The sequence below is a fragment of the Stomoxys calcitrans genome, chromosome 1 (assembly GCF_963082655.1).
Source record: "Stomoxys calcitrans chromosome 1, idStoCalc2.1, whole genome shotgun sequence".
Lineage (NCBI taxonomy): Eukaryota > Metazoa > Arthropoda > Insecta > Diptera > Muscidae > Stomoxys > Stomoxys calcitrans.
The window spans coordinates 262862516-262882061 of NC_081552.1; the positions used below are offsets into that span (position 1 = coordinate 262862516).

General features: G+C 39.7%; 1 protein-coding gene across 1 annotated transcript in view; it reads left to right on the forward strand.

Moving 5' to 3' along the window:
- LOC106089431 (uncharacterized) overlaps positions 1-19546 on the forward strand; it is a 77723-nt gene that overhangs the window by 7869 nt on the left and 50308 nt on the right. The window contains exon 2 of the mRNA XM_059363115.1: positions 5506-5654. Coding sequence (XP_059219098.1) covers positions 5652-5654 — 3 coding nt within the window. The 5' untranslated portion in view covers positions 5506-5651. The remainder of the gene's footprint in view (positions 1-5505; positions 5655-19546) is intronic.

The window sequence follows — 19546 nt, forward strand, 5'->3', positions numbered from 1 at the left end:
TGCATGCACCACTTCGTAGAGTGTGCTTGCTGCGATGTTCTTTTTCTGGCAAATTTTGACCATTTTTCAACATTAAAATGAAATGTCTTCATTCAACAAAAACAACAACAACACGAAACGCAAAAATGCTAAATGAAGGTAAAAACAATTCAAATGCATTATTTTGTTGCTAACGGTGACCATCATTGTTGCTTGCCAAGTAAGCGGCTAAATCACAGTTTTATTTGGTCTCACTACGTTTAGCGGGTTTCTTGCTTGATTTTATATTTTGTGATGGACATTTAAGGCCATAAGTGGACAGTTTGTCAGTTTTGTTGCTCTAAAGATGTAGGCAAATTTATGCAATTTTTTTCAGAGCGTAAAAATGACTTATGTATATATAAAGCCTTTCCCAAATTTTACAGGGTACGGTTTTATTTTGAATAACTTTTGATATATTCAAGATTGACCATCCAGTTAAATGAGGTATAGTACGTCTACTGAAGCATATGTGAGAAATAGAAAAATAATTTTTTGATATTAGCTGTATAACTGGGTTTTACGTCACTTATGAGGCCACTGTAGCGCAGAGGTTAGCATATCCGCCTGGTGAACGCTTGGGTTCAAACCCTGGCGAGACTATCAGAAAAAACTTTTTTGTGACCCCCTACACTTCGATCTGATTTTGTATGCCAGATTCGTAATCTACTCCCGAATACCTTTCATTTAAGCCCCATATTGATATGGACGACCAATTTGTTTGATTTTAGGCATTTTGGGGTTAGGGCGACTTCCTGGGTACTTGGACACAATTTTTAATAGCATACTCGTATTCCACTCTTCAATACCTTTCATTTGATACTCATATTGTCTTTGTTGGTCCACTTTTGATTTTGGGTGGTATTTTTGTGGTTACGGTTAGGGTCGGTCCGCCCCCTTCCGATATCAACAAAATATGAAGCATATTTCCTCTTCCTGACCATATTCGTAATCTACTCCCGAAAACCTTTCATTTGAGCCCCATATTGTCATGATCATCAAATAAACCTATTTTAAGGGGTTTTGAGGCTGGGGCGGCCCCCAGGTACTTAGACCCAATTTTTATTATGAAATTCGTACTCCATTCTTGAGTACCTTTCATTTGAATCCCATATTATCCCGATCGCTCCACTTTTAGGAGAGTCCGCCCCCTCCCGATATCAAAAAAATTATATAGCCTATGTTTCCTTCCAGACCAATCTACACAGTCTTTGAAAATTTCAAGATAATCGGTTCAGGAGTTTTTGAGTCTATGCGGAACAAACCGACAAACAAACCCAAATTCATTTTTATACCCACCACCGAAGGATGGGGGGTGTATTCATTTTGTCATTCCGTTTGCAGCACATCGAAATATCCATTTCCGATCCTATAAAGTATATAAATTCTTGATCGGCGTAAAAATCTAAGACGATCTAGATATGTCCGTCCGTCTGTGTGTTGAAATCACCCTACAGTCTTCAAAAATAGAGGTATTGAGCTGAAACTTTTCACAGATTCTTCTTTTGTCCCTAAGCAGGTTAAGTTCAAAGATGGGCTATATCGGACTATATTTTGATATAGCCCCCATATAGATAGACAGGCCGATTTTGGGTCTCAGGCCCATAAAAGACACATTTATTATCCGATTTTGCTGAAATTTTGGACAGTGAGTTGTATTAAGCCTCTAAACATTCCCCGTCAATTTGGCCGATCGGTCCAGATTTGGATATAGCTGCCATATAGACCGATCCTCCGATTTAGGATCTTGGGCCCATAAAATCCACATTTATTATCAGATTTTGCTGAAATTTAGGACAGTGAGTAGTGTTAGGCCTTTTGACATCCTTCGTCAATTTGGCCCAGATCGGTTTAGATATGGATATAGCTACCATATAGACCGATCTCTCGATTAAAGGTTTTTGGGCCCATAAAAGGCGTATTTATTGTCCGATGTCGCCGAAATTCGGGACAGTGGGTTGTGTTAGGCTCTTCGAAATTTTTCTGCAACTTGGCTCAAATCGGTCTAGATTTGGATATAGCTGCCATACAGACTGGTCTCCCGATTTAAGGGCGATTAAAAGGCGCATTTACTGTCTGATTTGGATGATATTTGGGACAGTGAGTTGTGTCAAGCTTTTCGATATGTTTTTTTTTTTTCAATTTGGCTCAGATCAGTCCAAATTTGGATATAGCTGCCACATAGTCCGATCGCTCGATGTAAGGTTTTGGGCCGAATTCGCTGAAATGTAGGACTGTTAGTTACGTAAAACCCCTCGATATCCCTCTTGAAGATAGCCCAGATTGGTACTGATAGAGCTGCCATATAGACCGATCTCTGGGTTTAAGGGATTGGGCCCATAAACGGCGCATTTATTGTCCAATATCACTGAAATTTGCAACAGTGAATTATTTTAAGCCCCCCGACATCTGACCTAAATATGGATTAGATCGGTCCATGTTTAGATATAGCTGCCATATAGACCGATCTCCCGATAAAGGGGCTGAAGACCATAAAAGCTTTATTTATTACGCGATTTCGCTGAAATTTGAAGCAGTGAGTTATTGTAAGCCTCTCAATATCCGACCTAAATATGGTACAGATCGGACTATATTTTGCTATAGCTGTCATATAGACCAATCTCCCGATAAAGGGCCTGAAGGCCATAAAAGCTTTATTTTCTAACCAATTTCGCTGAAATTTGAAACAGTGGGTAAATTTAAGCCTTCCAACATCGGACCCAAATATGTTTCAGATCGGACTATATTTAGATATAGCTGCCATATAGACCGATCTCCCGATAAAGGGTCTGAAGCACATAAAAGCTTTATATATTACACGATTTCGCTGAAATTTGAAACAGTGAGTTATTTTAAGCCTCTCAACATCTGACCTTAATATGGATTAGATCGGTCCATGTTTAGATATAGCTGCCATATAGACCGATCTCCAGATAAAGGGTCTGAAGGCCATAAAAGCTTTATTTTTTATCCGATTTCGGTGAAATTAGAAAGTGTGGGTTGTTTTATGCCTCCCAACATTGGACCCAAATATGGTTCAGATCGGACTATATTTAGATATAGCTGTCATATAGATTGATCTCCCGATTAAAGGTCTAAAGCCCATAAAAACTTTATTTATTACGCGATTTCACTGAAATTTGAAACAATGGGTAAATTTTTGCCTCCCAACGTCGGACCCAAATATGCTTCAGATCGGACTATATTTAGATATAGCTGCCATATAGACCGATCTCCCGATAAGGGGTCTGAAGGCCATAAAAGCTTTATTTATTACGCGATTTCGCTGAAATTTGAAATAGTGAGTTATTTTAAGCCTCTTGACATCTGATGTAAATATGATTCAGATCGGTCTATATTTAGATGCAGCTGTCATATAGACCGATCTCCCGATAAAGGGTCTGAAGGCCATAAAAGCTTTATTTTTTATCCGATTTCGCTGGAATGTGAAACATTGAGTAGTTTTAGGCCTCCCAACATCTGTCCCAAATATGGTTCAGATCGCCTAATATTTAGATATAGCTGCCATATAGACCGATCTGTCGATAAAGGGTCTAAAGGCCATAAAAGCTTTATTTATTACACGCTTTCGCTGAAATTTGAAACAGTGCGTTATTTTAAGCCTCCCGACATCTGATGTAAATATGCTTCAGATCGGTCTATATTTTGATATAGCTGCCATATAAACCGATGTCCCGATAAAGGGTCTAAAGGCCATAAAAGCTTTATTTTCTAACCGATTTCGCTGAAATTTGAAACTGTGGGTTATTTTAAGCCTCCCGACATCTGGTGGAAATATGCTTCAGATCGGACTATATTTAGATATATCTGCCATATAGACCGATCTCCAGATAAAGGGTCTGAAGCCTATTAAAGCTCTATTTTTTACCCGATTTCGTGGAAATTTGAAACAATGGGTAGTTTAAGGTCTCCCGACGTCCGTCCCAAATATGGTTTGCATCGGACCATTTTTAGATATACATACATAGCGATCGCGATAAAGGGTCTGAAGCTTATAAAAGCTTTATTTTTGATACCATTTCACTGAAATTTGACCTATATTTATTAGACCTCGCAATGTCTGTGCCGAATTGGGGGTGCATAAGTTTGTCAATTTTCACCAGACTGTGGCAAAAGGGGGTTTACATATACACCCGAGCTGGTGGGTATCCAAAGTTCGGCCCGGCCGAACTTAATGCCTTTTGACTTGTTATTTTCCCTCACTTTGCTTACCCTCCCTCTTCATACGAAGGTGTGACTAGGTCACTTCACTAGGCCTAATGGCTTCTGGTAAAGTTTACAAGACATTTAAGTTGATTGTCTTACATTGGTTTGGTATGCTGTGTGTCCATTGGCTTGTTGTTCATGCATCCGAATGCGTAAGGGCAATTAAATTAATTTTCGCTGCAATTTGGCCATGTTGAATTGCAAAACTATTGAGATATTTCCGAAGCATGGGCATAAAGTGATGGTGATATTTGGCATGTTTTTAGTTTGCATTTAAGGTTTAGCAGAAAATTCCTTTACTCAATCGAATCATGCACTAAGTCAATGAGTGCGCATGAGTGAGTGTTGGCAACAACAACACGAAATTAGCCATCGCAAAAAAGGCAAAAACGCCTCATAAGTGTTGTATTTTGGCTTAGAAATGACATTAATTAGACGCCCATGTTCATAAATCTCTGGTAAAACGAAAGTTAATTCAGTTTAATGGTGGTTTTCGAACAGTAGCTTAGCCATTGGATAGAATTACTACATGTCAATCAGGCTGACACATCGAAATAAAGACTTCCAAGAGGTCCCAAGTTGTTGGTTTTGTTTTTTTGCTGCGCGTTGTTGTCATCGATTTCGACGATTTCGTTGTTTATGTCCACTCTGTCACATGAAATCTAATCTGAATGTGCTCTACACATATTCCTTGAGTGTGACATGAACAAAACGAATTCAATTGATACTCAGAGCAGCGGTGTTCAGTTTTAAATTTTATATAGAAAAAAAGGTTTAAAACTTTAACAATAATAATATTGATAATAATAATGACAGTAAATAAATACAATATATAAACAAATCATAGAGAGCTGCTGACAATTGTTACCCAACAACACCATAACGACACAGTGCACCTCATTCTCGAGCTGCAGCTCCTGAGGTGTTTGCTTACCTTCACAGTCATGGCACAATGGCCGAGCCGAGTGGCTTAGGTTGCATCAACTACCTGTCGTACTTGGCGTTTTCTGGTGATTGCATCTGAAACTCTAGACACATGGGCTTGGGGGCTGGTGAACGGGCGGACGGACGCCAACATGGGCCATGGATGATGTGTGCCCATTGGCATCGATCGGCATCGATGTGTTCGGAAATTGTGCAACTGTGTCAGTGTTGAGTGTGAAATTGAGACGAGTGCAAATAAATATTTGAAATTTATAGAAAGTGTTGCCGTTTTTGCTACGTACTAATTGTCATTTAAATGTCTCATTAATTTTATAGAGCTGTGATCACCACGCACACACACAAACACACATACAACGGCATCACATTGAAGGCGCTAAGAAGGAAAGGATTTGAGAGCATCTGTGTGTAATCGCCCAAGCAACATTTGAAGGAGTCGTATTCGCTGCCACACACATTCAATAATGGTAAGTTATGATCTAATGAATATTTATGAAAATTTTAATGTGTGCTTATATAAAGAATTGTCTTAAACTTAGGTCTTTGAACTTAAGCTTCAATTGACTTAAGCTTAAGTTTTTTATATGACATTACGATATTAAGGTATTCGTTTTTATACCCACCACCAAAGGATGGGGGTAAATTCATTTTGTCATTCCGTTCGCAACACATCGAAATATCCATTTCCGACCCTATAAAGTTTATATATTCTTGATCAGCTTAAAAATCCAAGACGATCTAGCCATGTCCGTCCGTCCGTCTGTTGAAATCACGCTACACTCTTTAGAAACACAGATATTGAGCTGAAACTTTGCACAGATTCTTTTTTTTTCCCATAAGCAGGTTAAGTTCGAATATGGGCCAAATCGGACTATATCTAGATATAGCCCCCATATAGACCGATCCTCCGATTTAGGGTCTTAGGCCAATAAAAGGCGCATTTATTATCCAATGTCGACGAAATTTGGGACAGTGAGTTGTGTCAGGCCCTTCGACATTCTTCGTTAATTTTGCTCAGATCGGTCCAGATTTGGATATAGCTACCATATAGACCGATCCTCCGATTTAGGGTCTTAGGCCCATAAAAGGCGCATTTATTATCCGATGTCGACGAAATTTGGGACAGTGAGTTAGGATAAACGCCTTGCCATACTTCGACATTATGGCACAGATCGCTCCAGATTTGGATACAGCTGCCATATAGACCGATCCTCCGATTTAAGGTCTTAGGCCCATAAAAGCCACATTTATTATCCGATTGTGCTGAAATTTGGGACAGTGAGTTGTGTTGGACCCTTCGACAGCCATCGACAATTTGGCCCAGATCGGTTCAGATTTGGATGTAGCTGCCATATAGACCGATCTCTCGATTTAAGGTTTTGGGCCCATAAAAGCCACATTTATTACCCGATTTTGATGAAATTTGGGGCAGTGAGTTGTGTTAGACCCTCCGACATCCTTCGTCAATTTTGCTCAGATCGATCCAGATTTGGATATAGCTACCATATACACCGATCCTCCGATTTAGGGTCTTAGGCCCATAAAAGCCACATTTATTATCCGATTTTGCTAAAATTTGAGACAGTGAGTTGTGTTAGATCCTTCGACATCCTTCGTGAATTTTGCTCAGATCGGTACAGATTTGGATATGGCTGCCATATAGACCGATCCTCCGATTTAGGGCTTGGGCCCATAAAAGCCACATTTATTACCCGATTTTGATGAAATTTGGGACAGTAATTTGTGTTAGGCCCTTCGACATTCTTCGTCAATTTTTCTCAGATCGATCCAGATTTGGATATAGCTACCATATACACCGATCCTCCGATTTAGGGTCTTAGGCCCATAAAAGCCACATTTATTATCCGATTTTGCTAAAATTTGAGACAGTGAGTTGTGTTAGACCCTTCGACATCCTTCGTTAATTTGGCGCAGATCGGTTCATATTCGGATATAGCTGCCATATAGACCGATCCTCCGATTTAGGGTCTTAGGCCCATAAAAGCGACATTTATTACCCGATTTTGCCAAAATTTGGGACAATGAGTTGTGTTAGACCCTTCGACTTCCTTCGTTAATTTGGCCCAGATCGGTTCAGATTTGGATATAGCTACCATATAGACCGATCCTCCGATTTAGGGTCTTAGGCCCATAAAAGCCACATTTATTTTCCGATTATGCTGAAATATGGGACAGTGAGTTGTGTTAGGCCCTTAGACATTCTCTGACAATTTGGCTTAGATCGGTTCAGATTTGGATATAGCTACCATATAGACCGATCTCTCGATTTAAGGTTTTGGACCCATAAAAGCCACATTTATTATCTGATTTTGCTGAATTTTGGGGCAGTGAGTTCTCTCAGGCCTTTTGACATCTTTCTTCCATTTGGCCCTGATCGGTTCAGATTTGGATATAGCTGCCATATAGACCGATCTTTCGATTTGGGGTTTTGGGCACATAAAATTCGCATTTATTGTCCGATTTCGCCGAAATTTGGGACAGTGAGTTGTGCTAGGTCCTTCGACATCCTTCTTCAATTTGGCCCAGATCGGTTCAATAATCGAGCATTGTTGTAAATTTCGATACGTCCCTTTTTCTTCTCTCCCCGTGAGGATTTCCCCCTAGCTATCTGGTCCTTGTCTGTTAAGTTCCATATCATGGAATTGTGACCACTGCAAAGTCTCGTTAGCCGAAGGATGTCCAAGGGCCTAACACAACTCACTGTCCCAAATTTCAGCAAAATCGGATAATAAATATGGCTTTTATGGGCCTAAGACCCTAAATCGGCGGATCGGTCTATATGGGGGCTATATCAAGATATAGTCCGATATAGCCCATCTTCGTACTTGACCTGCTTATGGACGAAAACAAGAATCTGTGCAAAATTTCAGCTCAATATCTCTCTATTTAAAGACTGTAGCGTGATTTCAACAGACTGAGGGACATGGCTAGATCGTCTTAGATTTTTACGCTGATTAAGAACATATATACTTTATAATGTCGGAAATGGATATTTCGATGTGTTTCGATGAATATACACCCACCCTTTGGTGGTGGGTATACAACCACACAAATTATTCCTAATCACTGTCTTAGACATACTGTGGGAATATTGGAAACCATTATCGTGGTTCGTTCCACATTACGACCTTAACCGCTCATCCTCTAAATCCATAAGTTTGATGAGATAATTTAAACTATCCTTAGCAAAATCAAAAATCGTTTTTTTTTCATCTTCATCAGTTTATCAGTTCACAAACAAAGTATTAACCTCGAACTCTTCTCAGGCGATGATAATTTTTGTGAACATTTCATGCAGTATTTCTTTTGTTCCCTCTACTCATCATTTTTGAACGCCTGAAGATGAATGAATGGAATGGGCAAAGGCCAGGGAAGTCACCGACTAAATGAATGAAACAAAGCCGCAAATTGACCAGAAGACTATTAACACCATTGGGTCATTAACGTCCAACTTGAAAATGTTTTACGCAATAATGCATGAAATTGTTGAGCTTAATGTTGCTAATGCCAAACTATTGTCTATTGACAAATGCAAGCAATTGATTTTGTATGCTTGGCAGTGTTTTTTTTTGTTTTTCATCTTTTCTTGTGAAAAAAAGGAGGATGAGGATTTTTTTCCCATCACTTGAATTATTGAAATATTCTTTAAGGCACATCATACGAATTTAAGCGTTCGGACTTTATGCTGCCGTTAATTTATGGTGTTTGCTTGGCAACTTTGCAAATCATCGCCATCATCATCATCGTAATTGCTTAAAGTCTTAAACAAATAGCAATTTATTTGAATGGAAACGTTTAAGCGCACACAAGCTTTGTGGGGATTGAAAACAACTCCAGAAAAATGTCCATAATGATGAGGCATACCAAACATCCGGGGCGTAGACGTTGCGATGCATGCTCTGAAGTCATGAAGTTTTGTGAAACAAAATTTTTTTGTGTTGATTTTGCACTTCAACTCTAATGCGCCAGAGATGATGATGTTTCCACCTACCTACATCGTACTTAACCAAATGCAATGCAAATTTGCCCATAAACATTCCATTGAGGGATTTACTTCTCACATACAAATGAGTGCTGTCTAATTAAAGTTATAGCTCAATGATAAGGAACCTCTTTTTTATGGCCGAGTCTGAACGGCGATACCTCATTGGGGAGAAGTTTTTACATGGCTTCTATGCATGGCACAGTACCTCACAAATTTTGCGAGTTTTAAGATGAAGGTCGCTGCGAATTGCCTTATGGGTTCAGATTTGGCCCTAATCGGTTCAGATTTGGAAATAGCTCCTTATGAACCGATCTCCTGATTTGTCTTCTTTAGGCTCTACGGACAGACCATATTTGACACGTATGTTGTAGATCATGTTGTACAAATTTCACCCAAATCAGATAGTATTTGCGCTCTATGGAGGCTCAAGAAGACAAGATCCCAGATCGGTTTATATGGCAGTTATACCAGTTTATGAACCGATTTTAACCATACTTGGTGCAGTTGTTGAAAGTCATAACGAAACACGTCATGCAAAATCGGATAGGATTTGCGCCCTATAGAGGCTTAAGAAGTCAAGATCCCAGATCGGTTCATATGGTAGCTATATCAGGTTATGGACCGATTCAAACCATACTTGGCACAGTTGTTCAAATTCATAACAAAACACCTCATGCAAAATTTCAGTCAAATCGGAGAAGAAATGCGTCTTCTAGTGGCTCAAGAAGTCCAGATCCCAGATCGGTTTATATGGTAGCTATATCAGTTTATAAACCGATTCAAACCATACTTGGCACAGTTGTTCAAAATCATAACAAAACACCTCGTGCAAAATTTCAGCCAAATCGGAAAAGAAATGCGTCTTCTAGTGGCTCAAGAAGTCAAGACCCCAGATCGGATTATAGGTCAGCTATATCAGGTTATGCACCGATTTGAACCATACTTGGCAGAAATCGGATCAAAATCATAACAAAACACCTCATACAAAATTTCAGCCAAATCGGATAAGAATTGCGTCTTCTAGTGGCTCAAGAAGTCAAGATCCCAGATCGGTTCATATGGCAGCTATATGAGGTTATGAACCGATTCAAACCATACTTGGCACAGTTGTTGGAAGTTGTGACGAAATACGTCATGCAAAATTTCAGCCAAATCGGATAGGATTTGCGCCATCTAAAGGCTCAAGAAGTCAAGACCCCAGATCGGTTCATATGGCAGCTACATCAGGTTATGGAACGATTTGAACCAAACTAAGCACAGTTGTTGGAAGTGATACCAAAACACGTCGTGCAAAATTTCAGTCAAATCGGACTAAAATTGCGCCCTCTAGATGCTCAAGAAGTCAAGACCCAAGATCGGTTTATATGGCAGCTATATCAAAACATGGACCGATATGGCCCATTTACAATCCCAACCGACCTACTCTAATAAGAAGTGTTTGCAGTGTTTGTGCAAAATTTTAAAGCGGCTAGTTTTACTCCTTCGAGAGTTGGCGTGCTTTCGACAGACAGAGGGACGGACATGGCTAGATCGACTTAAAATGTCATGACGATCAAAAATATATATACTTTATGGGGTCTTAGACGCATATTTCGAGGAGTTACAAACAGAATGACGAAATTAGTATACCCCCATCCTATGGTGGAGGGTATAAAATACAAATTTTGTCCATGAACAGTCCACTTAGGAGCATGGGGAAACTTCTCACCTACCAATGAGTGCCGTTTGATTCAAGTTTAAGCTCATGATAAGGGGCCTCCTTATTATAGCCGAGTCCGAACGGCGTGCCGCAGTGAGACATCTCTTTGGAGAGAAATTCTACATGGCGTAGTACCTCACAAATGTTGCCAGCATTAGGAGGGGAAAGCCACCGCTGAAAATTTTTTCTGATGGTCTCGCCAGGATTCAAACCCAAGCGTTCAGCGTCATAGGCGGACATGCTAAGCTCTGCGCTACGGTGGCCTCCTCAGATTTAGGGTAATTTGCAATAATGTTGTCATTTGTCAACCGTATTTATTACAGTTTTAACATATTTGCTGGAAATTTGATACTGATTGTTTAATAACTCATCTGAAAACATCCTCCCAGGTCCATCAAAAATGGTCCAGAAATGGATGTAGCTCCCACATTTTACCTATAGGGTAGGTGTAGGGTATTATAAAGTCAGCACCGCCCGCCTTTTGCCTTTTCTTACTAGTTTTTCAATGTTTTGCTTGAAACTATTTATCTCGTTCAACGCATACTCCTTAACGTAGAGTTATTTTAAATATTTTTTTTCCCAAAACATGTCCACATTAAATGGCTGCGTATGAATGGCTAGCCAATGCATTTCAAATTGTGGGAACCTAAATCATCCAAATACATGATTTGGCTTCATATTTTTATTGTCTTTTTTTGTTTTCATAAACATCTAATAATTGCAATCAATAATAATAAATGTTTATTTTTGATTATTTGTGTTTCGATTTGTTTTGCCCATTAACTTTATGGACATGGAGGTGCTTAGGCAAAAAAAAACTAAATAAATAATTTGAAAAATATTTCATAGGGAAGCATACACCAAGGAAAAAAAATCGACTGAATTCAATTATTTTCATACCCTCCACCATAGGATGGGTGTATACTAAGTTCGTCATTCTGTTTGTAACACCTCGAAGTATGCGTCTAGACCCCCTAAAGTAGATATATTCTGGACCGTCATGTCATTTTAAGTGGATCTTGCCATGTCCGTCCTTCTGTCTGTCTGTCCAAACCACGCAAACTTTCAAAGCAGTAAAAATTGCCCCTTGAAATTTTGCACTAATACTTCTTATTAGTGTAGGTCGGTTGGGATTTTAAATGGGCCAAATCGGTCCATGTTTTGATACAGTTGCCATATAAACCGATTTGGGATCTTGACTTTTTTAGCCTCTAGAGGGCGCAATTCTCGTCCGATTTGACTAAAGTTTTGCACATAGTGTTTTGATATTACTTCCAACAACTGTGCGAAGTATGGTTCTAATCGGTCCATAACCTAATATAGCTGCCATATAAACCGATCTGGGATCTTGACTTCTTGGGCCTCTAGAGGGCGCAATTCTCATCCGATTTAAAAGATATTTTGTACAACGGCTTCTCCCATAACCATTAACATAATTGTCGAATATGGTTTGATTCGATGGTAAATATGCCCGATTTAGGGGTGTTTTGGGGATTGGGATGGTCCCCCAAAAACTAAGCCCAGAAAATATATCAGCAACGTGCTCTATTCTCATATATTGTATCTATATATCATTTATTTGAACTCCATATTGCCATTGGCCTCAAAATTGGAAATCAAATTCGTTTTCTAATCTCATTTAAACTCCTTATTGCAAAAGTCAACAAATATGTCCGGTTTGGGGTATTGGCCCTAAAAACTATAAATATTTAGTTCGTCCTATTTGAGGGTTGTTATGGTGGTGGGACGTCCACTAGACAGTTGGCCCCTGATGTTGATATCAGATATGTGGTCTACTCCCAAATACCTTTAATTTGAGCCCCATATTTCCATAGTCGGCAAATGTGACCGATTTGGGGGGTGTTTTGGAGGATGGGCGGCCACTCAGTGAGTTGGCCTTGAAAATATATATATCGGATTCGTGATCCACTTTAAAAACCTTCTTATTTGAGCCTCATATTGCAATAGTCAGCAAATACTTACTATTTGGGTGGTGTTGTGGGGGTGGGGTGGCCCCATATACACATTTCCCAAATATTGATATCAAATTCGTGCTTTACTCCCAAAGACCTTTCATTTGAGCCCCATATTGGTATGGTCGTAAATTTGACCCCTTTGGGGGATGTTGTTGGTGAGAGGCGGCCCCCCAAACACTTGGTCCCATATTTAGATATCAGATTCGTATTTTTCATTCAAATACCTTTTATTTAAGCCCGATATTCCCATGGTCAGTTAATAAGTCCTGTTGGGGGGGAGTTTTGGGAAAGGGGTGTACCCCCGGAAACGTGGTCCCACATTTGGATATCAGATTCGTATTCTACTCGCAAATACCTTTCATTTGAGTCCCATATTGCCATGGTCGATAAATATGTCCGATTTAGAGGTGTTTTGGGGCTTTGGGTGGTCCCCCTAGCAATTGGTCCGACAATTGGACATCAGATACGTTTTCTCATCCTAAATACCTTTCATTTGAGTTCCATAATGTCGTGATTGGTCTAAATATATGTTTGGTTGATTTTAGGGTGGGGCGGCCCCCCTAGATACCCCTTCCGAAACTTGGATACCAATTTTTTTATTTTTAGGGTACACAAAATTTCGCTTAAATCGCACCACCCATCTCTGAGATCTGGCATTTCTGAAAATTAGGGTAAGGGGGAGGGTCCGCCCCCCCTACAGATATCAAAAAATTTAGTACCCTATTTTCACCACGGGATCATTATGCACCATCTGTGAAAATTTCAAGAGTTTCAAGAATCAGCCGTTTCTGAGTCTATAAGGAACACACAAACAAACACGAATTGATTTTTATATTGGGTTGCCCAAAAAGTAATTGCGGATTTGTTAAAAGAAAGTAAATGAATTTTTATAAAACTTAGAATGAACTTTAATCAAATATACTTTTTTAACACTTTTTTTCTAAAGCAAGCTAAAAGTAACAGCTGATAACTGACAGAAGAAAGAATGCAATTACAGAGTCACAAGCTGTGAAAAAATTTGTCAATGCCGACTATATGAAAAATCCGCAATTACTTTTTGGGCAACCCAATATATAAGATTTTTGAATACTTCTATTGTGTGCAACTTGGGAGAAGGAAGTTCTTTTCTATGAACCAGAAGTTGCACAGAACAGCTTTCTAATGGAATGTGGTAGATAATTTTGAATTTTTAAGCCAATTGGTTGATTAAATTTTTTGCATTTTATAGTCAATATTAACTAACAAATTTTGTTGAGTGTATTCTTGCCACCATCATTCGAGCCATGCATAAACAACCACACAACAATTGCCAAAATTTATTAAGATTTATCCTGAGAAATGTTGATTGCTGTGTCTGGGCCGAGATTAAGTCAAATGATTTCCGTATTTCATCGATAGCAGAATGTTAATGATACTCTCATGCTGAGATGGCAGAGTCAAGATATTACCAGTCTGTTATTAAAAATTTGTTTGTTTTTTCCTTAGTTTTTTTTTGAAATTTCATGTGAATGTTGTCTTTTATGTGAATCAATGGTTGCTCAATTAAAAATAAAAATCGATTATATCAATACAATCTCATCTGGAAGGGGAATATTCTCAGGCTATAGAATGCTAATGACAAAAGGTATTAATTAAAAGCAGGAGTAGTGGGTTTAACCGACTCCAAATCATGATTCATGCAGCAGCGAAATAAAATAGTTTTCTTGCATGATGACTTAATGACAGGGTGTTACGAATTCTTTAAGGTAGATAAATGCACCTTCTTGCATTGCAAGTGCAAATTTGGCCATAAACATAACATAAAGAGCAGGGGACAACTTCTCACATATCAATGGGTGTATTGGAGCTATATCAAGTTATAGTCCGATTCAGACCATATATGAGTTGAACGGATAAGAATTGCGCCTTGTAGGGGCTCAAGAAGCAAAATCGAGAGATCTGTTTATATGGGAGCTGTATCAAGCTATTGATCGATTCAGACCATATTAGACACGTATGTTGAAGGTCATGGGAGAAGCCGTTGTACAACATTTCAGTCAAATCAAATGAGAATTGCGCCCTCTAGAGGCTCAAGAAGTCGAGATCCCAGATCGGTTTATATGGCAGCTATATCAGGTTATGGACCGATTTGCGCCATACTTCGCACAGTTATTGGAAGTCATAACAAAACACGTCATGCAAAATAGGGTTAGAATTGCGCCCTCTATCGGCTCCAGAAGTCAAGATCCAAGATCGGTTTATATGACAGCTATACCGGGTTATGAACCGATTTGAATCATACTTAGCAAAGTTGTTGGAATTGATACCAAAACACCACTTCCAAAATTACAGCCAAATCGAATAAGAATTGTGCTTGCTATAATCTGAAGAAGTCAAGACCCAAGATCAGTTTATATGGCAGCTATATCATAACTTGGACCGATTTGGCCCATTTACAATTCCAAAAAATTCCATAAAAAGTATTTGTGCAAAATTTCAAGTGGCTAGGTTTACTCCTTCGAAAGTTAGAGTGCTTTCAACAAACAGACGGACGGACGGACGAACATGGCTAGATTGACTAAAAATGTCATGACGATCAAGAATATATATACACGAGCCGAACAGGGCCCCTTCCGCTGCGCCTTCTTTAACTCGCTAATATTTTTTTTAAGGTGGGGACACTTCGACCTGAATGCGGATATCGAATTCGTGCCATTGTAGCCTATGACGATGAACGCGTTCGAATTCTGGCGAGAGCATCGGACAAAGCGGTGTTTATCCTCTCTTGTTGTTGGCGACATTAGTGAGGCATAATGCCATGCATGGTCATTTAAAAAATTTTCCCCAAAGAGATGTCGCACTGCGGGACGCCGTTCGGACTCGGCTATAAAAAAAGGTCCCTTATCATTGAGTTTAAACTTGAATCGGACTGCACTCATTGATGTGTGAGAATTTGTCCCTTCTCGGTTCCTGGTGGTAATGTTCTTCTTTAGGGTAATGTTCTCATTAGGGGAGAGATGGCACCTCAGACATTTCGACTCAAATATGGATATCAAATTCGTGCTGCGCTTCCAAATCCCTTCAATTTAAGCCCCATATTGCCATGGCCGGTAAATATGAACCGTTTGGAGGGTGTTTTGGGGCTGGTGCGGCCACCGGCACTTTGCACTGAAAATAGATATCAAATTCTTTCTTTATTCCCAACGGAAATGAAGTTCAGTTTAGGGGGTGCTTTAGGGCGTACTCCAAAACACTTGGCTCCAAAACTGGATATTAAATTCGTTTTCTACTCTCAAATACCTTTCATTTGAGTCCCATATTGTCATAATGGGTCAAATAACCCATTTGATGTAGCTGTGGGAGGAAAAGCGCCACCTAGACTTGAACACAAGTTTTAATGTCACGTTCGTAATTTACTCCATTATAACTTTCATTTGAGCCCCATGTAGCCGTGAACGGCTAATATGCCCATTTCGGGGCATTTGGGTGTGGGCGATCTCCCATTACTTGGACCTAATGTTTTATGCCATATTTGTAATCTATTGCCAAATACTTCTCATTTGAGTCCCATATTGACATGAACTTTGAATATATCTATTTAAAAGAGTTTTGGGCTTGGCGGGGACAGCTAGGTACTTGGACCCAAATTTTAATACCATATTCGTTTTCTGGTTCCCAATACCTTTCATTTGATACCCTTATTGTGCCCATCGGGCCATTTTCGGACATGGGTGTCGTTTTTGGGGTAAAGGGGAGAGTCCGCCTCCACCTGATATCTAAAAATTATATAGCCTAAGTTTCCTTCCAGACAAACGTACAGAATCTATGAAAGTTTTAAGAGAATCGATTCAGCCAAGTATCATATACCATTACACCCATTAACAGGTCTGGTCTAATGGGTCGATCTGATTTTGTATACCAGATTCGAAATCTACTCCCGAATACCTTTCATTTGAGCCCCATATTGAAATGAGCGTCCAATATGTTTGTTTGGGGCGGCCCGATGGGTACTTAGTCTCAAATTTTAATGGGTTGATCTGATTTTGTATACCAGTTTCTAAATCTACTCCCGAATACCTTTCATTTGAGCCCCATATTGAAATGAACGTCCAATATGTCTGTTTGGGGGGAGTTTTGGGGTTGAGGCGGCCCGTTGGGTACTTAGACTCAAATTTTCATACCATATTAGTATTCTGCTCTTTAATACCTTCCATTTGATACCTATATCGTCCCGATCGGTCAACTTTTGATTTTGGGTTGTGTTTTTGGCCTAAGGGGGAGGGTCCGTCCTCCTTCCGATACCGAAAAATTATGTAGCCTATGTTTCCTTCCAGACCAAGCTACACAATCTATGAAAATTTCAAGGTAATCTGTTCAGCCGTTTTTTAGTCTATACGGAACAAACGCAACGAGTCCCATATATCCGTGATTGGCTAAGGTGCCCATTTTGTGCGTGTTGGTGGGGGTGGGGTGACTCCCTATACTTCGACATGAATTTGTATGCGAGATTCGTTATCTACTCCCGCATACTTTTAATTTCATACCCATATTGTCCTTATCGGTCCACTTTAGATTTTCGGTGATGTTTTTGGGGTAACGGTGGAGGGTTCGCCCCTTCCTTTATTTATAAATTATAAAGCCTATTCCTACTTCCTGACCATATTCGTAATCTACTCCCGAATACCTTTCATTTGAGTCCCATATTGTCATGATCGTGAAATAAGCCTATTTAAGGAGTTTTGGGGCTGGGGCGGCCCCCAGGTACATGGACCCAACTTTTTTTATGAAATTCGTACTCTACTCTCGAATACCTTTCATTTGAACCCCATATTGTCGCGATCGGTCCACTTTTATTTTCGGGTAGTACTTTTGGGGTAAGGGGGAGGGTCCGTCCCCCTTCCGATACCGAAAAATTATGTAGCCTATGTTTCCTTCCAGACCAAGCTACACAATCTATGAAAATTTCAAGGTAATCTGTTCAGCCGTTTTTCAGTCTATACAAACAAACCGAGTCCCATATATCCTTGATTGGCTAATGTGCCCATTTTGTGCGTGTTCGTGGGGGTGGGGTGACCCCCTATACTTCGTCATGAATTTTTATGCGAGATTCGTTATCTACTCCCGCATACTTTTAATTTCATACCCATATTGTCCTTATCGGTCCACTTTAGATTTTCGGTGATGTTTTTGGGGTAACGTTGGAGGGTCCGCCCCCTTCCGTTATCAATAAATTATAAAGCCTATTCCTAATTCCTGACAATATTCGTAATCTACTCCCGAATACCTTTCATTTGAATCCCATATTGTCATGATCGTGAAATAAGCCTATTTAAGGAGTTTTGGGGCTGGGGCGGCCCCCAGGTACATGGACCCAACTTTTTTTATGAAATTCGTACTCTACTCTCGAATACCTTTCATTTGAACCCCATATTGTCGCGATCGGTCCACATTTATTTTTGGGTAGTACTTTTGTGGTAAGGGGGAGGGTCCGCCCCCCTCCCGATATCAAAAAATTATATCTGTGAAAATTTCTAGGTAATCGGTCTAGACGTTTTTGGGTCTATACGGATCAAACAAACACAAGCTGAGTTTTATATATGAGATTGTGGGGTCTGAGACGGTGTTCGATGTGTTACAAAGAGAATGACGACCTTAGTATACCCCCATCCTATGGTGTAGGGTATAAAAAGTAACCTGGAAAAAGAAAATCTTAGTAAGAAATTCCGTGCTGCATACAAAATGCTTAATTGTTTTCCATCCCACGCCTCTAAGTAGGATTATGTCTGGTATTGTGTCCTCACCTAAGTGTCGGTGTCTGTTAGATAGGAAAGCAGGGTAATGACATTGGTAATGCTCCAACGTCTCATCATATTCCCCGGATACCACTTCCAAGGGTGAGAGTCAGAGTCAGACATTGCCTCTAACTATACTTGTCGCAACAAAGAAATGATATATGTGCTTACCTTCTTTCCCAAAAAGGCTTCATCATGCATCCGAAACCATGCGAACGCTTAAGAGATCACATTTCCTCCGGACATGTGTCACCAGCAATTGAACGATTCGTGTCTGTGGTCATACAGATTTACAATTTGTTATCTTAATTGATTGGAACAAGCGGTTGCTTGCACTCATTTATAAAACGATTACCACAGCAAGGGCGTGATAATGGCTGGGTGCATTTAACCATAGCCAATTGTGGCAATGCTGGCTCATAAGTCGTCATCATCGTTGGCGGCTATAAACTGGCGATTAGACGACGCCGCAATGGACGCATGAATGGCAATAGCCATGAATGAAAAATGAATCATAATTTCCAAACATTAATTACTCCACAGCCACCAAAGTCAGTCAGTGCTATGGCAGTGGTGCACATTAATCCATCATAAAATATTAAAGCGGCATCTTGCATAGAAATTTAGGTGGCAACGTCATCCACAAGAATAGCCATTGAGATTGAAACGAGTACCAATTTCTTGTAGGTTAACAAAGTATTGACACAGGCCACGAAATATTCCAAAATATTACATCATTTGAGGTTACATCCTCTTGCATTTAAGATGATAAGCTTTTCCGGTTTCTGGCAAATTTAATGTTTTTTACATTAAGAGTCGGTTTAAGCTTACAATTGCTTATCACAAGGGAAAAAGTTGTTTTCTTCAATGCATTGCTTAGCTACTTAAATACAAAGTTAACCCATTG